Raw genomic sequence first — 25,000 nt, 5'->3', positions numbered from 1 at the left:
GATACACACAGATACAAACACACAGACACAAATACACATGCACACAAACAAACACACAGGTATCATGAGTGTGTTGTCCAGCATATGCAGCAGTGAGTGAGTGGATCCAGACCTGTGTGATGCCACTGAGAGCCCGATCTCCGCTGCAGGAGCCCAGAGCGATGTACGTCCCACACTGACCCACAGACGGACGCACAGCCAGCGGCAGCAGGAACGACAGAGGCCTCTTACCCGGCGCAATGCTGTTACGCTGGACACAACACACATTCATTTCATACAGATATAAGGATAAGTGCTTTGACGTGCATTTTTGGATTGCAAGTTTGATGTAACTTCAACTGAAACATGGAGAGGGTGGGGCATAGTGTAGCTCCTCCCCTTTTACAAACAGCCAATAGAGCTATTTTAGATCACAGCTCTGCCATTGAGGCCCCGTTTACACGAATGCGTTTTTGTTTTAAAATGCATAAGTTTTGCTACGGTTACGCCATCCGTCCAGACTACGTCAGAGTTTTCGAGCGCCAAAAACAGAGCGTTTTGAAAATGCTGGAGAGGCCGTTTTCATTCTGAAGCGCTGCTGCTCCGTCTCAGTGTGGATGAGGGAAAACGGAGACATCTGAAAACGGAGGCGGGGCTGCTGAGATTGACCTCTCTGATTGGGGGCTTTTGTTTAATTGCGTATCCTTCCCTTATTCGTCAAGCTCCTATCACATGACTATAACACATGGCTTTAACGCTACCGGAAGACAGCAGACCAGCCTTCACTGTAAACAACAACATGGGCACAGAAATGGGAGCGCTGTTTGCACGATTGTCTGTTTTAGGCGCCATTGTGCAGTTATTCATTTGTTACGTTTAGTAACAACTCGACCTCGTCGTCTGTCCACAAAAATACCTCTCTTGCTTTCTTTGCCATCGCGTTCATTGTTCAACCGGCGTTTGTTGACTAACAATAACCAAATGCCGAGCGAGACGCATGCTTCCTGTTTATACTAGAACAGGCATGCCCAGAGTGCACAAATGGTCACGTGATATACGTTTTTGGTGGCGTAGTGTGGACGGAGATATGTTCAGAAACGCTAGGTGAAAAGCTAGTGTGGACGCGGATTGTTTTTGATCTAAAACGGCGTTTTCAAACTAAGATAGTGTAAACGGGGCCTGAGCGAGGCTGAGCTCAAGCGCATCAAATGAATACAAATGAGAAGTGTCTTGAAGGAGGCGAGACATGTCAGACACTAGAGGGCAACTGATTGGTCAGAAGATTTGACGAGAAGCTGAAGTATGAGGTGACGTCATAGAAATCGTTGATCTATTTAAGCGGAAGTGACAAACTGCAAGCTCTGGATGTTCATTTAAACTGGAAGTTGCTCAGACTTAAACTTTATTGAAGGTTTACAGCACATTTTAAACCAAACAGCAAAAGAGAGAGAGGAGGGCATGGGTTTGCTCTTGACATAGCTGGGAACCGATGGATAATTAATAATAATAATAATAATAATAATAATAATAATAATAATAATAATAATTCTTTACATTTATATAGCAGTTTTCTGAGCACTCAAAGCGCTTTTACACAATGGGAGGGATCTCCTCATCCACCACCTGTGTGCAGCATCCACCTGGATGACGCGATGGCAGCCATTTTTGCGCCAGATCGCACACCACACACTTAGTTGATTGGTGGAGAGGAGACAGAGTGATGAAGCCAATTGGAATATGGGTAGGAGGCCATGATGGACAGAGGCCAGTGGGCAGATTTGGCCAGGATGCCTAGGTTAAACCCCTACTCTTTTTTTGAAGGACATCCTGGGATTTTTAACGACCACAGAGAGTCGAGACCTCGGTTTAATGTCTCATCCGAAAGACGGCGCTCACTGAGCAGTATAGCATCCCCGTCACTATACTGGGGCATTAGGACCCACACAGACCGCAGGTCGGGCGCCCCCTGCTGGCCTCACTAACACCACTTCCGGCAGCAACCTAGCTTTCCCATGTGGTCTCCCATCCAGGTACTGACCGGGCGCAGCCCTGCTTAGCTTCAGTGGGCGACCCTGTGAGAGTTGCAGAGAGCTAGCTGCCGGCACACGTCTTTTGAACCCTTTCGGCATGTCTAGGTTAATGTCGACAGTGGGTTTCATTTTTATTTTTAAGTGAATTAAGTTATTAATGTGGACATTCGAATAGGACACATCCCCTCCAGGGGCGGCATGGTGGCTAAGTGTTTAGAACTGTGGCCTCACAGCAAGAAGGTTGGCCCTGGCTAGGTCAGTTTGCATTTCTGTGTGGAGTTAGCATGCGATCCCCGTGTTGGCGTGGGTTTCCTCCGGGTGCTCCGGTTTCCCCACAGTCTAAACACATGTGATATAGATTAACTAAATTGGCTGTAGTGTATGAGTGTGTGTGGGTGTTTCCCAGTACTGGGTTGCAGCTGGAAGGGCATCATCTGTGTAAAAAAATGTGCTGGATTAGTTGGCGGTTCATTCCACTGTGGCGACTTCTGAAACGAAGACTAAGCCGAGGGAAAATGAAACGAACGTCCCCTCCATTCATGCTAAAACTACGCCCCTGACGCATTTAAAACATACCTGATTGAAGGCTGAGGAGCTGAGGGTTTTGTTGGGCCAGGAAAAATCCAGAATCTGGCTGTTGAGGAGGATCCCTGAGGACGTCACAATACCACTGCCAAACGGACGGTTCAGAGAGCTACAAAACAGAAAGAGAGCAATGAAGGAGAAGGGAGTGGTGAGCAATGCACCCTGCGTAGGGAAGGTGTCAGTCAGAACACAGCTCAAGCATGGAGCTCTTCTAACCAGCTGATCATCTGAATCAGCTGTGTGTTAAACAGAGACATGCAGAATAAGCAGAGCAGCTGGACTGAGGCCCCGTTTACACTAATGCGTTTTAGTTTGAAAACGCATAAGTTTTGCTACGTTTACGCCAAAACGGAGCGTTTTGGAGAGGCCGTTTTCATATTAAAACGCTGCTGCTCCGTCTCAGTGTGGATGGGGGAAAACGGAGACATCTGAAAACGGAGGCGGGGCTGCTGACGTTCGCCTATCTGATTGGGGCTTTTCCTCAATATTAAGTAGCCTAACACACACAGTTCAGTCCTGCATTCTCTCCTTGTAAGTTTAGACTTTGCAAGTTTGATCAAGGCTGCAGTCTCCCCCTCCTCAGTTTGATATGGAAAACAGACTACCGAGGTAAATCTTCAAAGGAAACAGTGTACTTTATAGCTTCATTCACATCACCCTGGCTACGTTGTTTCACTTTCTCAACAATAAAATTAAAACATGATTTAAGGAACTGCCTATTTTATTTTTAATATTAGCAACTTAACAGACAGCAGAAATGTTGAGGCGCCGTGCTGCATATATGAGCGTCATCTTCACTGTGTTGATATTTATAACACAACGGAGCCGATAACAACTGCCTCCATTCAATTTCAGTTAAAATACGAAACACACCCTCTCTTTTGCTGAATATCAGTTTTAATAATTGATAATGGCCATTATAAAAGTATAACACAATAAGTTTATACATTATAGAAGTTAAGGCGATATATATACAGAATAGGCTACGTGGTTATATTAATCATTTACTTATCTTTGCGCTCAGCCAAAACATGTTACCTGAGAACAAGTAATAGATTCCAATGACCAAAGTCAGGGAAAATGTCATTAGATAAAGACAACAAGATGAATGAAATATTACGTTTAATAAATATAGTGAGATTAGATCCAGCGGGAGATGCTTGATGAGAAGTCCGACCAGCACATCTCTCATCTGGGTAGATAGGCTCCAGCGCTTGCCCGAGAGTGTGTGTGTGTGGTCACGTAATGTGCGTTTTCAGTGTTTTGGTGTGGACGGAGAGCAGTTCAGAAACGCTGGGTAAAACGCGAGTGTGGACGCGGATCGTTTTCATTCTAAAACACCGTTTTAAAACTAAAATGCACTAGTGTAAAAGGGGCCTGAGAAACGCTGTTTTACACCATGTCCTGACTACACGCGAAAAAAGGTTTCTCATTCATGTTAAAGGGCCATGAAACCCCCCGTTTCAGCAAGATGTTTTCACACCTCTTGTTTGGAAAAAGTCAGGAAAGTGGGAGTGTCTAGCTCTGTCTGGGTGGGAGTGTCGGAGGAGGGCAAATGGGCAGGGTTTGAATGAAAATGGGAATAACAATTCTTATTCTTTTCCCACAACTTTTGGCAACACTGTTTCAGGTACAGTCTAAGAAAGCTAGCATGCATATTAATGAAGTTGCAGCGCATACATAATGGAGCGCGCTGATTGGTTTGAACCAAGACTTACTCATTAATGAATGCAACACACTCAGAGACGTAATACGGGACTCCCAGGTACAGACGTTCAGTTTACATGCTGGAACACACGCTAAGATCTCATGGCAGTGAGGCAGCTTGAAAAATTGAAAGTACGAATTTGCTCGAAATAACGCAAAAACAACCAATTTTCACTTTTTAGTGTAATATATGTGTCCTAAGAGTGTTTATAGCAGTGTGGGACACATATACGACTGTCAACAGCTCAAAACATGTGTTTTGGTGTTTCGTGACCCTTTAAAAAGAGCTTTTGTCCTAACGAATCTGCGACGACGGCTTGTGAAATTTTCTATTTCAGCAACAGGTTTCTATTAGTGGCAATACAACACAATAGACTGCAATGACGATGATTACCTCAGGTACTGATTATGTGCTTTATTCAGTGTTAAACGCGACCAATGTGTTAGTACCAAGCGGCAACCTCCCGCTCTCCCTCAGGAAGCCAATACGGAAGTAACTAAAACTGTAATTCATCCGAAATTCCGCTAGTCCTGGCCGCTCCTGCTCCAAAACAGAGCAAATTTCAATTGAGCCCACTGTTAGAATGGCCAACTTTACAGCAGAAAAAAAGGTGTTTACAGCCTGCTACAAAAAAAGATTTTGGTTAATACAGCTAATATTACCCTTCATGACAACTGTGAGGTGGTGAATTTTTTTATAACTCATCAGTTTCCCTTATATTAAGTTATATTAAGTTTGCATAATTAAGGGCGTGGCCACTTGAGTGACAGCTAGGTCTCATTGGTCGCCTTCATGTCACCTCAGCTGAATCCTGCAGATTAGCCACTGAACTCGGCATATTTATCGTATTTCTGTGTTGTTTTATGTGGTTTTACACAGTCGACTGCCTTTTAGACTCGTTTCCTACAATTATTAGATGGCATGGCATGCTGAGTGCACTTAATAGTGCTCACAAACCATTCACGTGGCCTCTGTTTCCCATGTGAGTAAAGTTATATACTTGTATACCATCTTTATACATGTATTTGTTTTATTTAAGATCATTTATCGTTTATATTTATATTTAGAGCTGTAATGCACTGCAGAATCTGTCAGACTGATTAGCTGTAGGCTCTAGAACAGTCATCTGAAGCGTTGTCATACAGTGTTATGCTGGATTTCATCAATAGTCTTACATTAACTAACACAGACTATATCTGAAGTGTTTGGAAGTAATTCCCGTTTTCCTCCTGTTGAAAAACGTCATAGGAACAATGTTTAGTGGCTCAATGTATTACAGCAGTGTTTTTAAAAGTCTAAACACTTTATTGATATAGTGTACAGCCAAGCACAAGTGGTCAGAACACAAACGAGTCACAGGTGATAAATATTAAGCGTTTCTCCCAAAGTAAAGTGTGTCTGAACCAGGTCCAAGCTAAATGCCAGCACCTGTCTGTAGCTCCGCCCACTCTCCGCCTCTTTGCCCTTGTTCGGTATCCCGCCGTGAGTGTGATGACGCATGACCAAAACGGCCGCGCCTACTTGTGGCTTCTTTTGCGCTCTTTAGAAACCTATGGGTGACGTCACGGACACTACGTCCATATATTTTACAGTCTATGGTTAGTACACTATTTTACATGACATTTACTGCCATCTCAGATATTGAAAAAGGGCAGGAGCGTAAATTTGACACTGTTCTCTCCTCTGGCTGCCGTCATAAGTCTCACACTACTGTTTTTCTTCTTCTGAAAGTCTTAATAACACCATCACTGAGTTTTCCTTTTATTATTTCAGCAAATAGGATTGTAAATAAAGTATTTGCTGTACTCTCTGCTTCACTGCGCTCTGAGTTTACCAACTATGGCAACTTCTGCTGCTAAGAAACACATAAACGTGAAAAGGCTCTATTGGGGTTTGACTCAATCTGACGCCCAGAATCTGAACAGCTGAAGATTTACGTCAGGCATGAGGATGGAGATGGTCAGAAACTCGCCTCATGACTGAGACTATCAGGTTGTCTGTGCCCATGATGGAGATCTGACCGGCCTCATTGGTGTCCTGCAGCTCGTATGATGGTGTGTAGTGATCCGCGGTGGACGCCAGAGTGTCACTGATCATCTGACGAAACACCGCCGCCTGCGTCTTACTGCCACAACACAGAAAACACAGCAGATTAAAATAGAAACCGTCCAATACATACCACAGAAACCGTTCAAGAAGTGAATGTAAAGCAGAATAAATGTGCATTTATTTATTATTATTATTATTAGTTGCAATTTTTTAAAACAAAGCCATAACAATATAATGACCTATATCCATTCAACTACCCCCAATGACCCCTCTCCTCCCCTGCAGTCTCTTTAAACAGGGGGATCCAAAGAATAGACGTAAACAGAGAAACAAAAGTGCAGCATCAAGAATGAGAGATCAACAGATTACAATTATACAAGGTGTCACAGTGGCGCAGTGGGTAGCACAATCCCCTTACAGCACAGGTGTCAAACTCAGTTCCAAAGGGGCCGCAGCTCTGCACAGTTTAGTTCCAACCCTAATTAAACACACCTGATCAAACTAATTGAGTCCTTCAGGCTTGTTTGAAACCTACAGGTAAGTGTGTTGGAGCAGAGTTGGAACTAAACTGTGCAGGGCTTTGGCCCTCCAGGAACTGAGTTTGACACCCCTGCTTTACAGCAAGAAGGTTGCTGGTTCAAGTCCCGACTGGTGCAGTTGGCATTTCTGTGTGGGGTTTGGATGTTCTCCCCATGTTGGTGCGGGTTTCCTCCGGGTGCTCCGGTTTCCCTTACAATCCAAACACATGCGCTAGAGGAGAATTGAGTAAGCTAAATTGGCCGTAGTGTATGTGTGTGAATGCAAGAGTGTTTGGGTTGGACATATGCTGGATAAGTTGGCGGTTCATTCCGCTGTGGCGACCCCTCATTAATAAAGGGAATAAGAAGAAAATGAATAAATGAATTTTTACAAAATACAGCAATCATTTTGGGTCCCGATCATTGCTTTGCAGCAGAATTGCAGATCTTTAGGGCCTACTCACACTATGCCATCCGTACCGTGCCCAGGCCCGTTTCCCGGATCGTTTGAGAAGTGTGAGTGCGGTGAATCGGGCTCAAGCACGGTTCACTTGGCCGGCCCTGGCCCGGTTGGAAGAGGTGTGCCTGAGCGCGGTACACTTGGGCTTTGGCGCGGTACGCTTGTGTGTGAGCGCGAAACGCGCCAAAGCCCGAAACCGAAAGCGAGACGTGACTTTTAAGGGACTGTTTGATATGGATTTATTAATCATTCTTACTGTTCAGTGAACGCAAACTGCCGTAGTTTATTAAAGACGCAAACTCCTCACAGCACGCCAGCTGCGCGCCTTCAGCAGACCTCATTCCTGCAGCACGAGAGCTTTATGATTGTTTATGAGCGCCAAAAGTGGCGGATCTGTTCGGTAAAATATCTGACTGCGTGTCTCCGCATCCCTAAGGACTGTTTGGCGAAATATTTGACTGCATGTCAATGCATAACAAACCACTGACACAATATAACTAGAGAACTCTCCACTGTGCTGCTGAGTGAGGGCGTATGGCAAGCCGTTTTAACATTTAAACCTTGTTCTGACTATCCATAAATATATTTAGAGATATAATTATATATTTTGACAAGTCATTATTATAATTCGACTTGTCAGAATGACAATTAGAGATATCTGCAATTACAATTGTACTAGTACGAAATCAGATTGGAGATATCTGCAAATATATTATGACTAGTCATATTCCTCCATTGACTTCCATTGAAAAATATTTGCAGATATCTCTGAGTTTTGACTCGTCAAAAATCCAATTCAAGATATCTACAACTGTAATTCGACTATTAGTAAATTAATTAGAGATATCTTCAAATATATTTGTAAATATCTCTAAATATTACGAATTAAAGACATCTCCAAATGTATGACTAGTAAAAACTCAGTTAGAGATATCTCTAATTACAATTGTGACTAGTCAAAACTCATTTAGAGATATCTGCAAATATTTTTCAATGGAAGTCAATGGAGGAATATGACTAGTCATAATATATTTGCAGATATCTCCAATCTGATTTCGTACTAGAACAATTGCAATTGCAGATATCTCTAATTGTTATTCTGACTAGTCGAATTATAATTATGACTAGTCAAAATATAATTAGAGATATCTCTAAATATATTTATGGAGTCAGAACAAAGATTTAAATGCTAAAAAGGCTTGCCATAGAGAGCGCTTCTGAACAGCGCAGCAGCGATGACGTAAGCGTGCCGAGGCCCGATATGGTGTGAGCGCGGGCCGTCGGTGGAGACGGGAGGGGGGACAAGTGTGCTTTGGCCCGGTTCGAGGCAACTGTACCTAGTGTGAGTACGGCCTTAATGTACACATTTGTACCAAGTTCACTCGAGCCGTGGATAATTCCAATATTATAATGTCCTGAAGTTGTACAAACCACTTGTACATGTCCAAGTTATGTGGAGGAAGCCAATGTTGTGCTAACAGTTTTTATGCAGAACTTAAGCCTGCCAGCTGAACAGCTTTTTGTAGGCTAGTAAGATTCAACAAAGAATCATCACTCAGTAATAATATGACAGGATATTCAGTCATCATAGATGAGATAACGCACACCATTCAAAACTTTTTCGTACTTTTCCACATTCGCACATCATATGAAATGACTGGTCGATGTATCGGTCTGTTGAGCCGAGCTGAAAGGCAAAGCTCTCGATTTACCCGTCAATCTACATTCCTACTCTCACCTATGGTCATGAGTTTTGGGTCACGATCGAAAGCACAAGCTCTCGAATACAAGCGGCCGAAATGAGCTTATTTCGCAGGGAGCAAGGGCACACCCTTATAGACAGGGTGAGGAGCTCTGTCACCCGGAAGGAGCTCAGAGTAGAGCCGCTACTCCTCCACATCGAGAGAAGTCAGCTCGAGCATCTGTTTTGGATGCCTCCTGGAGGCCTACCTAGGGAGGTGTTCAGGCATGTCCCACCGGGAGGAAGCCTCGGGGAAGACCCAGGACATGCTAGAGGGACTATGGCTGTTTCTCAATTCCAAGAACACAGAGAATGGACTAGCGTTCTTGTGGAGAGCGGTCTTGCCAGGTGTCCTCGGAAGAACAAACTCAGGAGACCGCGAGGGCAGAGAACGCGTGCTTTGAGAAATGAGATGCTGCGCTCTTCCTGATGGTCACGTGACCTTCACACGTTTTAAATGAAAATTATTTAAACATTACAGCACTCATACAACGATTTATTGTTTCCCTCCTCTTCAAAATATATACTTTGCATAAAAACATTATAAAATATACTCTGCACAATATAAATAAAACAGATTTTAATACGAATTTCAGCAAACAAACACCCTTAATGTGTTTATTCCTTTATTAAGATGTCCACGTTAAATGTTAACTTTCACCTTTTTATTTAGGGAAACTCCTGAGGTAAATAAGTGATATCTCTGAACTTTAATAATAAATCTAAATAAAATGCTGCGCTTCCCACCGCCAGTCGCAATGACTTCTGGGACTTCCAGAGCGAGTTCGATGCTCAAGTCTGCATCGGTGCGTCCTCGATATCAAGATCACATCCGGGAAGTTTCACGCGTCCTCCATACTTGCGCTCTTGAGTATTGGAACTGAACTTAGGCAGCTGATGATGACGTTGCATGAGAACACGAGGACGCACGACCGCTGAAGAACGCATATTAAGAAACAGCCCATGTCTCTCGGCTGGAATGAGAACGCTGTGGGATCCCCCCAGAGGAGCTGGAGGAAATGTCTCGGGAGAGAGAAGTCTGGTGTTCTCTTCTATGGCTGCTTTCACACCAGTTAATCGATTCAGTTGTTCCGAAACAGAGATTACAAATGTTACATTGTTGCTCTTTGCTCTTGGTGCGGTTCGCTTTCACACTGCAAAGTTTCTAATCGGACCAAAAGAGCTAAAACAAGTCACGTGCGAGTAAACTCTCCTCACATTGGTCAGAGTGTCAGGGTTTATTTTGCAGCGTCCCGCTCAGCTGTCAGGAGAGGTGGTGGTTTGGTGGTGATTGATAGGGTGCGCGCGCGACGTGTCTGACGAGAGACGCGGTGGGAGGGGTGAGAAGGGTGCGCGACGATGCCTATTTGAGGACCGGGAGGGAGATACAAGATTACCGGGAGATCATCACTCGTTTGCTGGCATCTGGAGACTCGCGAAACTTCCCGCCCTACTCATAATTCTCTCTTCATATAGCCGTAAGCCAATTACATATCCATAAAACACTGTGATATAACCGCGCTCGGATCGGATCGCTTTCTCACTGCAATCGAACCGCTCCAGGGTTCGTTTCAATCGAGCTGAGACCACCTTATTCAAGCGATCTCAGAGCGATTACTTTGGCGCGGAAGAGCGCGATTGTCCTGTTCACATATGCCAATCGAACCGCGCTAACTGGGCAAACGAGATACGTTCCGAAACAAAAGTGTAGGTGTGAAAGCACCCTAAGACTGCTGCCCTGCAATCTGGTCAAATGAATGAATGAATGAATGAATAAGTAAAAGTTGGGTTACTCCTGGTCTAGAAAACGCTTTTTGACTAAATTTCTTTAGACTTTTGGGCTAGAAACAAGAAAAAAATCCTTTTAAATAAGAAAAGCATTTTCGCAGTCTTAGACCAGCAAACCACTGGAGGGCAATTGGTCCATTTGTGGTGCTCATGCAAAGAACTGCACGAAAATAACCCTTTACTTGTTGATTACATGTCTCTGTAAATGTCATTAGCATGGAAGGAACCAAACTTGTTGTCATTATGCTGCCCCCTAATGTTTATTTTACCTAAAAACAGCCTACATTTTCATGTTCATGTTCAAGTTCAGGGCAGCATGTTAGCTCAGTGGGTAGCACAATCACCTCACAGCAAGAAGGTCGTTGGGTCAGTTTTTGTCCAAAAACGTGGTACAGGTGAATTGGGTTGGCTAAATTGTCCGTAGTGTATGAGTGTGAATGAGAGTGTATGGGTGTTTCCCAGTGTTGAGTTGTGGCTGAAAGGGCATCCGCAATGTAAAAACATATGCTGGATAAGTTGGCGGTTCATTCCGCTGTGGTAAACCCCAGATTAATGAAGGAACTAAGCCGAAAAGAAAATGAATGAATGAATGTTCATAGATGAACTGGAGCATGCATTTCCAGTGAGCCTGTGTTGCATTGATACCATAAACACACTGCTAGAAAACAGTAGCTGATTTGATTCACAGAGTAAAGAGTGATCTGATGTTCACCTGAGCATCTCAGCCACCAGCTCCGACACTGATGAATCGAACATGGAGTCTCCTAATCCACTGGCCTGAGACAGAGCGATCTTCAGAGACTACAGGAAGAGCAGATCACACAGGCAGAATACAGAAACATTAGGGGCTGTAGAGAACAGCACATTTACAATAATAGAAACAAATACGAGATTTGAAGTTGCCGAGATCACATTGAACCACACAAGATGTACTGCACTTAATCAACTGTGTGGTACGATGACATACTGTATCACATCCAAAGAAATGAGAACTATTTGTAATATTTATTAAATTCCATTCTGAGTTATTAATTGTGTCTAAACACTGCAAAAAATTCTTTTCTTACTTAGATTTTTTGTCTTGTTTCTAGTCCAAATATCTAAAAATTCCTAAATCAATAAGCATTTTCTAGACAAGCATAACATATTGTCTTGTTTTGAGAAATAATATGCCAAAATGAAGTGAGTTTTTCCATAAAACAAGCTAAATAATCTGCCAATGGGGTAAGCAAAATAATCTTATGTCAAAAGAAAAAACAAGATTAATTTGCTTACCCCATTGGCAGATTATTTTGCTTGTTTTATGGAAAAACTCACTTAATATTGGCATATTATTTCCCAAAACATGACAATATGTTTTGCTTTTCTATTAAATGCTTCTTGATATAAGAAATTTTATATATTTAGACTAGAAAAAAGCCAAAAAAATCTAAGTAAGAAAAGCATTTTTTGCAGTGCACCTACTTCACTCCTAAACCTACCCCCCACAGAAAGCCTGCACACTACAATGTCCACTATGAGTCTCTTATATTGCTGTTGTGTCATCACTCATATTGCAAGTCATATCTCTCCAGCCCCTCATTTGGGATGCTTTTCATGAACTGTCCCCCATGACAAACTAATTGAATAGCCTTGCTGTAAAGCCTAATTTAACCCAATGCGTGAAGTTGTGGATGTGGAGCTGCTGCAAATACAATATTTATATTTATTAAATATTTATATATTTATTCTATTTTTCCCTTTTAATTACTGATCATATGATAAGCTTTAGTCCACCGTCTGTGTCATGCAGCCTGACTGCCTGTATGGGTTTCAACAAGGTCCGCTGTTGTATTAATGGCGGATACTTTCACTTTTCACTACTACAGCTGCTCACCTCTTGTGTTCAAATCAAACTAAGATCAGCACAGTTTTTCACATGGCAGGTTTTTACATCTATCACACATTGCAATGCTATCTATACTGGTCTACCTAAGGGTTATACAATGAAGTTGCAATTGATACAAAATGCAGCAGCCAGAGTTTTAATGAAATTAAAGAAACCAGAGCACACTACACCAGTATTAATAGAATTACACTGGTTGCCTGTGCACCAAAAGATAGATTTTAAGATTCTTTTATTAGTTTTTAAAGCACTACACAATATGACACCTTCCTACATTTCCGACTGTTTAACAAAATATAATCCAAACCGCTTGCTATGCTCTTCTAGTGCTGGACTTTTAGAATTTTATCCTGTAAACCTGATGCGATCTGGCGGCACCTCTTTTAGCCATTATGCTCCAAAAACTTGGAACCGTCTCCCCCTTGAAGTGAAAGAATCCCCAAGTATTCATGTTTTTAAGAAGCGTGTTAAGACACATCTTTTTAAAATTGCGTATGATTAAACAAGTTTGTCAGGTGTACGCATTTTATCTATTTTGTTGTAGGTTTATGTATGTAATGTATGGTGTGTGCCTGCATATGTAAGGACTATTGTGTGTGTGATCATGTGGATATATACTTACATTTTGTGTGCATGAATGCTTTTATTTCAGTATATGTGATACGTTTTTGTGGTCTATTTTAATGCTTTTGTTGTTGTTTGTGAGGCACTTTGAGTTGCATGTATGTTGGAAAAGTGCTATACAAATAAAGTTTATTATTATTATTATTATGTTGAGAGATCGAGCTGATCGACTTGATTAGGGAACATGTCTTGACATAATCCACACATATGGTGACTAGTAAAGCATGAAGTCACGTATGATTTTAATTGCTGCATTAGTCTGAATGTAAATCCCCTCGTCAGGCAGCGCTGGAGCAGCGTGAGAGAGTGGAGCACAGCGCATCAAACCAACAGTATTGACTAAAGAAAAATACACAACTGAAAATGCTTAAATGCTTGTGTTTGTTGTATTTGCACCAGCTCTGTGATGCTCGTCCACAACTTGCATTGGGCTAAATTAGGCTGTCCAGTCTCTGGGTTCAGTCCTTTACTACCATGGTTGAAACCCATACATGCAGTCAGGCAGCGTAATACAGAGAGTGGAGCAAAGCGCATCAAATGATCGGTAATTAAAAAGGAAAAATAAAATAAATAGATATATTCTTATATTAGACACACATCTGATTTGCAGCAGCTCCACATCCACAACTTCACTCGTTGGGTTAAAGTAGGCTGTTCAGTCCTTTACTTCCACTATCTTTTCAGCTGAGGGAACGAAACCAACCCCTCAGGCACAGCGATATTCCAGGATGACGGTGCCCAAGGTCTAAAATCTATAGTAAAACATGCTAAATGGTTTCCTTAATCGAGTTTGATATATTTGCATTAAAGTGGAATCCAATGTACAACATAATGTAAACTTGAGTGCTTCACAATCCTGTATATAATACATGAGCATTATCACACGAGTAGCAGTGCGATATGGCTGTATATCGGCACTGGTGGGAGGCGTGCGTTGGCAAGAGGTCTTAGTGCCGATATACAGCCATATCGCACTGCTACTCATGTGATATTGCGTTTATACAACAGTTTGACGGTATAATTGTGTATATAAAAACAAAATCAAACATGGAGAGTCTCAAAAACCCTTTTGTATGAGGAACTACTTTCTTCCGCCTTGGGTTCAAATCATAAGCTGACAGTTGAACAGCTGAGCAGCATCTTTTAAACTTTAGATCTGTCGTGTCTGCTTTCTGCTGGCTGTATGTGGGCGGAGTAATACACAAAGGGTAAAGAGGCTGTACGGGTGCTGATATTACTTAAATATATCACGGCTATCAACCAAGCAGATTCAAGAGCCAGACAGAACTGTTGTATAAATCACAGTCTTCAGCGCTGCAGTACCTCCGCCACCCAGTGGTAGACGCTGCTCCGGGGCGTCTGGCTGCTGATGTTGAATCCCTCCAGGATGTTTAGTGCGGAGAGCAGAGCGACGCCAGCCTGAGGAGGAGGAGGAACAAACACCTGCTGTCCTGCGCACACAAACACAACACTCCCTTATAATAAACACTGCTGACACACACTGAGCTGAACACACTGGAGAGACACAGGCAAACCCCACAGAAACAGTCCTGTTTAGACTGATAAACTACAGCTAAGGTAATACAGCACAAGATGCATGAGGGATGAGGAGAGGATGTGCTTAGGGGCTGAATGCATATTGCATCTAAAACCACATGGAAAGCAAAGATTTTACAATTTCCAACATGGCGCCTGTCATTGCCAGACAACAATCAACCGTTCTTTCAAAGAAAACAGAAAACTCCTCCAGAATGAAACTTAGGACTTGAATCATCTACAGGATCTGAATCAGGGAATTTTCTATCTCTATCTATCTCTATCTGGGCACACTTTGGGTCCATTAGTACTAATTGAGCATCGTGTCAACGCCACCACCGACCTGAGTACTGCTGCTGACCATGTCCATCCCTTTATAACCACAGTGTCTCCATCTTCTGATGGCTACTTCCAGCAGGATAACGCAGCATGTCATAAGTGTGAATCATCTCAGACTGGTTTCTTGATCAAGACCATGAGTTCACCGTACTCAAATGGCCTCCACAGTCCCCAGTACTCAATCCAATAGAGCGTCTTTGGAATGTGGTGGAACGGTAGATTCGCATCATGAACGTGCAGCCGACAAATCTGCAGCAACTGCGTGATGCTATCATGTCAACATGGAGCAAAATCTCTAAGGAATATTTCCAGTGCCTGGTTGAATCTGACACAGAAGATTAAAGCAGTTCTAGAGACAAAAGGGGGCCAACCCGGCACTAGTAAGGTGTACCTAATAAAGTGGCCGTGAGTGTATAAGCATAGATAACCTGCAGTTATATAGTGTATAGGTGATGTGCAAGCATTTCTCTACTTTCATCCACTGTTGTAAAAAATAGAAATAAAATCGATTTCTACGCAGACTCGTGAGTTTTTGATAGCGTTCTGCTGAACTGTAGTGTCGCCAAACCTCTTTCTGCCAGTCTTCATGAGCCAAATTACAGTGATCGTGCAGCACCTCTGTGCTTGATATGAGCTGAAGCACAGGCTTTTACTGCTTTATTAGCCATGTTTCCATTCAAACATGTGAATTGGACATCTTTATGTGCAAAACTGGAATATGGAATAAAATGGGTTCTCAACTGGTTTGGCCACGGGACCCACATTTTTACATGGTCATCAAGCCGCGACCCAAATTTTTAGGAACTTTAATACAATTTTTGGAATTATAATTAATTTGTATTTATTTGTTAACATAAAAAAGGAGTGACAGATAAATCATAAGAAAATCACCAAGATTTGCAAATAAACTATATTTTACTGCTGTCATTTAACAAAATGGATCAAATTATAGTAATATTACAAAGTAAAAACGACAAATACTGTAAACAGTGGTTAGGGTAAAGAAAGGTTAAGTTATCATTAACTAAACTGAACTGTTAACAAACCAGCAATCTAAAGTAAAATGATTAAAATAATCATTACCATTTTTATAATAATCACCAGTTATTTGCTCTTCTGCTTTTGTGAGGGCTTTATTGGCCTTGGCTACACGGTGAGCACTGTAAGATGTGCGGAGTGCCTGTACTTGTTTTGAACAAAGATGTTAGGCACTTTTGTGATGCTCTAGAAGTCGTCTTTGAAAATAGTCCACAGGTTTGTCCCTGCAGTTAGGATGTCTGGTTTCTAAATGTTGTTTTAATATAGGATATTTCATGCTCTCTTGTGAGAGCACCTCTCTACATATGACACACTTGAGGTTTTAAGCCTTTTTTGTCGTCAATATATGTAAATCCACACTTTACATATTCGGGGTCGTACTTACGCTGAAATTTCGCATTTCAAACGGTACGGTTGTCGCACACGCATTTCAAAATAAAAGTCCGATATAAGCAAAATAAGTTAAAAATTAAACTTTTGATCACACACTCCGCGACCCACTGAAAACGTTCCCACTTTTGGGTCGCAACCCACCAGTTGAGAAATACTGGCATAAAACATTTGTGAATAAAGCAACGTTTCGATCCAATGAGTCAAAGAGAACAACATCGGGACTTCCTGATAAACTAGTGGCGAAAATCAGCAAGACAAGTTTAGTTTTCTGTGGGAGGAGAAGGCACTGTGGGCCTTTATCTTCTATAGAATATGAGTCGTGTCTCAGAAAACGAAACGCAATAAACATGCTGTGGCATTTGGAGGCGTGAGACGCTTTTTGGGAGCGCAAACAGACACTACCTGAGAAATTTTAGGAGTTTCCACTGTGGGCGAGGCAGTGGCGCAGTAGGTAGTGCTGTCGCCTCACAGCAAGAAGGTCGCTGGTTCGAGCCTCGGCTCAGTTGGTGTTTCTGTGTGGAGTTTGCATGTTCTCCCTGCCTTAGCGTGGGTTTCCTCCGGGTTTCCCCCACAGTCCAAAGACATGCGGTACAGGTGAATTGGGTAGGCTAAATTGTCTGTAGTGTATGAGTGTGTGTGTGAATGTGTGTGTGGATGTTTCCCAGTGATGGGTTGCGGCTGGAAGGGCATCCACTGTGTAAAAACTTACTGGATAAGTTGGCGGTTCATTCCGCTGTGGCGACCCCGGATTAATAAAGGGATTAAGCCAGGGGTGGGCAAACTCGGTCCTGGAGGGCCGGTGTCCTGCACAGTTTAGCTCCAACTATAACCAAACACACCTGCTTATAGATTTCTATTGATCTTGAAGACACTGATTAGCATGTTCAGGTGTGTTTGATTAGTGTTGGAGCTAAAGTCTGCAGGACACTGGCTCTCCAGGACCGAGTTTGCCCACCCCTGGACTAAGCCAACAAGAAAATGAATGAATGAATGTTTCCACTGTAGTTTTAGCAGATAAAATGTTGACACTACTCAGTTGTGAGCTTCATTTTTTATGCACATTTTCAAAGTCTATGCACATCTTTGCCTTTCCGTTAAGCACTTTTTTATGTGATATTCCACAATGTGTAGAAAAATGCGCACATAAAAACTCTGTCCTCATCCTCCACTTCTGTTGAACACTAATGAAGATATACTAAAGAGTGCTGGAAATAAAACAATGACTTCAATAGTGTTTTTGTTCCTACTATGAATGTCAATGGCTTCTTTTTTCCCCAACATTCTTCAGAACATCTTCTTTTGAGTTCAACTGAAGAAAGACACTCACAAACACTTTAGTCTGAGTAAATGTTGAGGATATTTACATTTTTAGGTGAACTATTCATTTAATACCTCAACCAATGGCAATAATGCAGCAGTTTTGCAGTTGACTGGCAGAAATTGATGCGCGTTTACCCTGGTAAAGGCTCTGCAGAGGTGTCTGGATGACAGTGGTGTAGTTTCTGAAGTCCTCCTCTGTCAGCACTCCTCCGTTAGCTTGAACCTGAAAAACAACACAAAACTCAGAGCGTAATGTGATTGGCTGGTGATCTGTTCACTATTAGCAGAATCTGCTGACTTACTTTGTCATTTCTGTGCAGAATTCTGTGAACATCTGTAGATTCATGCGGCAGGTAAGGGATTTTGAGAATATTCCAGAACACATGACTCAAACTAAAAGCTAAAATTCATTCATTTTCTTTTCGGCTTAGTGCCTTTATTAATCAGGGGTCGCCACAGTGGAATGAACCACCAATTTATCCAGCATATGTTTTACGCAGGCAAAGCAGTAGGTAGTGCTGTCGCCTCATAGCGAGAAGGTCGCTGGTTCGAGCCTCGGCTCAGTTTGAGATTATGTGTGGAGTTTGGATGTTCTCACTGCCTTCGCGTGGGTTTCCTCCGGGTGCTCCGGTTTCCCCCACAGTCCAAAGACATGCGGTACAGGTGAATTGGGCAGGCTAAATTGTCCGCAGTGTATGAGTGTGTGTGTGAATGAGTGTGTGTGGATGTTTCCCAGAGATGGGTTGCGGCTGGAAGGGCATCAGCTGCGTAAAAACATGCTGGATAAGTTGGCGGTTCATTCCGCTGTGGCGACCCCGGATTAATAAAGGGACTAAGCCGACAAGAAAATGAATGAATGAATGTTTTACGCAGCAGATGTCCTTCTAGCTGCAACCCATCACTGGAAAACACCCATACGCCCTTGCATTCACTATGGCGCATGTGTTTGGACTGTGAGGGAAAACGGAGCACCCAGAGGAAACCCACGCTAACAAGGGGAGAACATGCAAACTCCACACAGAAATGCCAACTGACCCAGCCGAGGCTCGAACCATAGACCTTCTTGCTGTGAGGTGATCGTGCTACCCACTGCGCCACAGTGACGCCCATAAAAAGCTTAAAAGTTTACAGCACAAATCTAATTTAAGCCACTTGTTTGGTAAACAAGACTACAGTAAGGCTCTCATGTAAAACCGCCACTAAATAAAAGACAGAAAATATGGCTTTTTTTGCATATTATATTACTGAAATTAATAAACAAACTTAATAAATATATATTTACACATCTACACAGATTTGATAGACTCATAAATCTGTGGGTGTAGATTACTGATAGCATAAAGAACAGCATTGGCCAGGTCACTACACGATGCTGGTGGAGGAAAACTTTCCTGACTTGCTCCATCTCAAAGTAACTCAATAATGTTTGGATCTGGTGACTGTGCAGGCCATGGGAGATGTTCAACTTCACTTTCATGTTCCAGCATCATGTTCATGTTCCTGTTTCATGTTTCAGCATTAAAACAACATTTAAAAGGCTTACTGTTTTAAAGGCTTACTGTCACCGTTACTGTTACTAAAGCTTAAGTAAAGTTTCTAAAGTAAGTAAAGTTGAGTAAAGTCAGTCAAGTAAGTTAAGTGAAGAACTCATTTTGAAGTCAGCTCCTAATTAATTTGACAAAAGTGATTTTATGCACAAAGAAAGCAAAGCTGTAAGGTTTCAAAAAAAAGTGAAAATATAAAAAAAAATTTCCTGATAAACATTTTTAGATGCACGTCTACCCATCGGGACCTCAAATTACAGAGACACATATACAGTTCTACACCTTGTCTAGATTAACAGAGGCAGTGATCCAAAGGAAAGCTGAAGAACTCATTTTTACATGCGATCTGATCAACACTTTCTCTGATCATCTAATATTTTGCTTCTAGGAAACCCAGAAGTTCTGTAACTCATACTGTATAGGGCAGTGTTTCTCAACTGGTGGGTCGCGACCCACTTTTCAGTGGTTTGCGGAGTGTGTGGTCAAAAAAACTGCAAAAGTTTAATTTTTCACTTATTTTGCTTATAACGGACTTTTATTTTGAAAACATTTTCAGTGGGTCGCGGAGGGTGTGGTGAAAACAAAAAAGTTAAATTTTTCACTTATTTTGCTTATAACAGACTTTTATTTTGAAAATATTTTCAGTGGGTCGCGGAGGGTGTGGTGAAAACAAAAAGTTAAATTTTTCACTTATTTTGCTTATAACGGACTTTTATTTTGAAAAAAATTTTAGTGGGTCTCGGAGGGTGTGGTGAAAAAAACAAGTTTAATTTTTCACTTATTTTGCTTATGACGGACTTTTATTTTGAAAACATACGCGCAGATCTCTACACTAGAGCTTCCCTTACCATCCTATACCTAATATATCACAGACTGCCATTAAACTCATCAATGGTGGGCAGTCTAGTTTGGAAGACAGCAGGAAATTACATTATGATGATTATTAGTCTCTAAATATGTCTTGTTAAGACTTTTTTGACTAATAAACTGCTAAAATGAATGACATCTTATGTAAAACAAACAAAAACAGTAAGAGTGAGACTGGAGGCGTACCGCTGATGTCATTTCCTGCGTCAGATTGCTGCTGTAGAACTCCAAGATGCCATTGGCTGCGATCTTATCTAAAAGAGCAGCTAAATCCAGGCGTCTAGCGAAGAGTCCGGCGAGGGGAGGCTGACCGGCGGGCAGAAACACGTCTCTGAAAGAGTCTGACACGTTCTGCTGCTTGACTTTAGACAGAGCGTCAGCTGAGGAAACAGGAGAGGAGGAACAGCTCAGAGAATATACTAAACCTACATTAAACCAATCCCTGCATACTTAAATGCAAAGAGAATAAAATCACAGTAATCTCTGAAACACAATTTACTTCAAGCCAATGTCTCCAAGGCCTTTTGGAATGAGACATGGAATGAAGAGTAAAACGCACTATGGATGTTTACTGGTAGTGGTAAAGCTCACCCAGTTCATGAGTGATATTGAATCCATTCCTTGCCACATCTGCAGCCATCGAGACCACATTTTTCCAGGACATCCTGGAGGAAAGAAAACACCACAGCTTCACATCATATTTACAGGAATGTGAGGAACAAATCTATTAGTGACAGAAGTGCAGAGCGTTCAGTCTGATGCCCTTGAATATCGATGTTGCTCCATGCCACCCCATGCTCTCTCTATATTTGCTTCTTTCCTTTATTTGTTTATTTATTAAAGCTATTTAGCAGACCTTCAGCTATCAGAGGTGTGGCTACGTTGAGACTAAGGCTGCGTTCGAAATTAGTTTAAATGTGCTTTAAGGACAACAAAGTGAATGTTTTGGAGTGGCCATCACAAAGCCCTGATCTCAATCCTATAGAACATTTGTGCGCAAAGTTGAAAAAGCTTGTGCGAGCAAATCTGACGCAGTTACATCAATTCTGTCAGGAGGAATGGGCCAAAATTCCTGCAAACTATTGTGAGAAGCTTGTGGAAAGATACCCAAAACATTTGACCAAAGTTATACAGTTTAAAAAGCTAAAAAAATACCAAGGAAATGTGTGAAAACTTTTGACTGTCTAGAACAGAGGTTCTCAAAGTGGTGGTCGGGACCCCCCGAGGGGTTGCGGGACAATGAAGGGGGGGGGGGGGGGGGGGTCGCCTGGTGATTTTCAAAAATCAATTAATTTTTATTAAACCTTAAGACTTACTGTATTATATCAATAATCTACTGAAGAGAAAAAATTGTCGTTTATAGTTACTATAAACTATATAGTTACTATAGTAGCTTATAGTTAATAGTTCTATTGGATTGCGACTTCTCTGGTAATTACATTATACTGAAGGCACAGCAATACTGTCAGATGCAGCAGATTGATTTTATAACACCAGGTTAAACTTCTAGCCCATTTACAGCACTGACATACATAAAAAAAACAAAGAATAGACTTGGGTCTATTGGTGTGTGTGTGCGTCATTGCATACAAAGTTTCTGTATTTATAACCACCACCTCAGAGAATATTGGGGGTCACGAGTCACTGGTATTGTCATTTTGGGGGTCGCGGGCTGAAAAGTTTGGGAACCCCTGGTCTACAACACTAATACTTCCATACTATATAGTAAGTTAAAACAGTATGCGAGCTGAGTAGTATGCCTGAATTCATTCATTCATTCATTTTCTTGTCGGCTTGGTCCCTTTATTAATCCGGGGTCGCCACAGAGGAATGAACCGCCAACTTATCCAGCAAGTTTTTTACGCAGCGGATGCCCTTCCAGCCGCAACCCATCTCTGGGAAACATCCACACACACACTCATATACTACGGACAATTTAGCCTACCCAATTCACCTGTACCGCATGTCTTTGGAATGTGGGGGGAAACCGGAGCACCCGGAGGAAACCCACGCGAAGGCAGGGAGAACATGCAAACTCCTCACAGAAACGCCAACTGAGCCGAGGTTCGAACCAGCGAGCTTCTTGCTGTGAGGCGACAGCACTACCTACTGCGCCACAGCCTCGCTATGTCTGAATTCATAGTATTAAAAAAAAGTAGGTGGGAAGTACCTGGTTGACCTACAGGGGTTGGACAATGAAACTGAAACACTGGTCAATTTACTGATGGAGGTTTCACTGCTAAATTTGAGCATGCGGGTGGACAATCTTCACTGATTGCACACTCCAACAGTAAGAGCAGAGTGTGAAGGGTTAATTAGCAGAGTTACCGTACGTTCACACCGAAAGCGGCGAGAGCGTCCAAGGTCGCTCTGGCCGCCCTGGTGACAACGCTGTCTGCCTTCAGCTCCGGCGGCGAGAGCGTCAAAACTCGCTACATTGATCTCGTACTTAAAGGAGCCGTTGCAGCATATCAGTTACATTCCTGCATAAACATGTTTCTAGCGTGAAAATGTTGCGCACTTCTTATCAAATTCATTTAACAATGGAAGATCAAGTTGCGTGTGGTGTGGCTTTGCTCTACTTATCCAATATGTGTCCATATGTCTGAAATATCCTGAAGCAGCAGTACTGTTTTGTACTGTCACATTGCGTGAGATTCGCGCTTTTTAAAGATAAATTTATATATCATTAATGAACATCAGTAACTCGCCAGTAACTTATTTAATGTATGTTCCTGTAAGAAAACATTGTAAATAATTGGAAATCCGGCGACCGCAATCATCAAACCCTTGGGAACAACTGTGGTCGGAACCAAAGTTCACAGGTCTGTGTTCCTTAAACTACTATCAAGCGGTGGACGTCTTCATTCTGATTGCTTGCCGCCGAACCGCGTCATAGCTTATTACCATAAAGTTGACTTCATTTCAACTCTCCTTGACGCTCACGCAGGCGAAGACGCGCCGCGCTGCTCCTCGCCGCTTATCGTCGCCTATCGCCGCCGGCTCTCATTGACAATGAATGAATTCCGGCTTCTTTGACGCTCTCGCCGCTTTCGGTGTGAACGTACGGTAATGGCCCAGTTCTGATTAACATATTGCAATGCACATATTATGGGTGACGTATCAGAGTTCAAGAGCATAAATTGTTGGTGCGCTTCTCGTTGGCACATCTGTGACCAAGACAGCAAGACTTTGTGATTATCAAGAGCTGAGGTATCCCGAGTAATGCAAACCACCAAGAAGAAGAACCACAACCAACAGGAGGAACTGTGGATGTGAGAGGAAGCTGTCTGAAAGGGATGTCTGGGTGCTAATCCTGATTTTATCCAAAAAAAACATAAGACAGCTGCCCAACTCTCTGCAGAAATAAAAGTGCTCTCATGTTTCCACCAAAACTGTTGGTCAGGAGCTCCACAGGGTTAATATTCATGGTCAGGCTTCTATAGTCAAACTTTTGGCCACTCAAACGTGGGATTCAATGGTGCCAGCAGCGAAAATCTTGGGTTATAAACAATGTGAAACATGTATTGTTCTGTGATGAGTCCACTTTCACTAGGAGGGTTACAGTGTGTAGAAGCCTCAAAGAAGTGTTGCATGACCAGCCAGACTGTTGATGCCCAGAGTGAAGCATGGGGGTGGATAAGAAATGGTTTGAGCGGCAATATCATGGCATTCCCTAGGCCCAATACCTGTGTTAGTTAGTCACTAGGCCACTGCCAAGGACTACTGAACCCTTCTGGAGGACAATGTGCACCCAATAAAGGTGGATGGCGTGCATCAGAATAATAATGCACCAATACACACAACAAGACTGGTGACAGTGGTTTGATGTACATGAAAGGGAAGTTGAACATCTCCCATGGCCTGCACAGCCACCAGATCTACATATTATTGAGTGACTTTAAGGTGTTTTGACGGAGCGAGTCAGGAAAGGTTTTCCTCTATAGCAGGTGGTGGGGTTGATGGGAACGGACCAAGTGGCAACCTCCCGCTCACCCTCGAGAAGCAAATGCGGAAGTAACTGAAACTGCAATTCATCGAAATTCTGCTGGTCCTGGCTCCATAATAGAGCAAATTTCTATTGAGCCCACTGTTAAAATGGCGATGATGGTCATGTTCGCTCACAGTGAAGACCAGGGGTGGGGTGGTGTTGCTGGATCTTGTTGTAGGAGGGCAGTTGTGTAGTAAATTCACATGTAGTACCTACTCGACTAACAGTCAGTGACCGTACCTGCCGTAGAGCTGATGGGCCTGATGGAGTCCACTGATCAGTCCTGGAACAGCCACGGTCAGACCCGGCTAAAACACACACACACACACACACACACAAACACACAAACACACACACTCATTAATTAGCTGCACACTGGTAACACATCACATGGCACACACTGCAGAAGGGAATAAAGCTGTACCCTGTGGCTGGCGTGCTGCATCATGTCCTCGTGAAGGCCGGAGGGCGCCGTCTCTCGAAAGTCAATGACACGGCTCTCATTCTTGCGGATGTCATGGACCAGCATCACACCACCTCTGGGGGACACAGACACACACAAGACACATATATATATATAGACAGACACAACGACAAGACATACA

The 25,000-nt window shown here is 42.6% G+C and overlaps 1 protein-coding gene and 1 long non-coding RNA gene across 7 annotated transcripts in view; one reads left to right on the top strand and one right to left on the bottom strand.

The window, feature by feature from the left end:
- Positions 1-25,000, bottom strand: part of ggt7 (gamma-glutamyltransferase 7) — a 41,393-nt gene that overhangs the window by 4,046 nt on the left and 12,347 nt on the right. For 2 of the 6 annotated variants that reach the window (XM_073939679.1, XM_073939680.1), the window contains exons 5-14: positions 24,820-24,934; positions 24,636-24,703; positions 20,996-21,069; positions 20,591-20,784; positions 18,129-18,216; positions 14,691-14,818; positions 11,571-11,659; positions 6,275-6,427; positions 2,586-2,703; positions 113-250 (exon numbers count right to left, since the gene is read on the bottom strand). In XM_073939679.1, the coding sequence (XP_073795780.1) occupies positions 113-250; positions 2,586-2,703; positions 6,275-6,427; positions 11,571-11,659; positions 14,691-14,818; positions 18,129-18,216; positions 20,591-20,784; positions 20,996-21,069; positions 24,636-24,703; positions 24,820-24,934 (1,165 nt within the window). Of the gene's footprint in view, positions 1-112; positions 251-2,585; positions 2,704-6,274; positions 6,428-11,570; positions 11,660-14,690; positions 14,819-18,128; positions 18,217-19,173; positions 19,975-20,370; positions 20,785-20,995; positions 21,070-24,635; positions 24,704-24,819; positions 24,935-25,000 lie in introns of those variants that run through there. The other 4 variants (XM_073939681.1, XM_073939682.1, XR_012398931.1 and 1 more) reach the window with 3 other exon arrangements.
- Positions 5,352-11,661, top strand: LOC141380615 (uncharacterized). Its single transcript, XR_012398933.1, has 3 exons — positions 5,352-6,776; positions 6,977-7,066; positions 11,230-11,661. It is a non-coding gene; the product is annotated as an uncharacterized lncRNA (long non-coding RNA).

Source organism: Danio rerio, chromosome 23 (assembly GCF_049306965.1).
Source record: "Danio rerio strain Tuebingen ecotype United States chromosome 23, GRCz12tu, whole genome shotgun sequence".
In the NCBI taxonomy this organism is placed as follows: domain Eukaryota; kingdom Metazoa; phylum Chordata; class Actinopteri; order Cypriniformes; family Danionidae; genus Danio; species Danio rerio.
The sequence above is the reverse complement of the archived record's forward strand: the minus strand, read 5'-3'. Positions and strand labels throughout refer to the sequence as shown.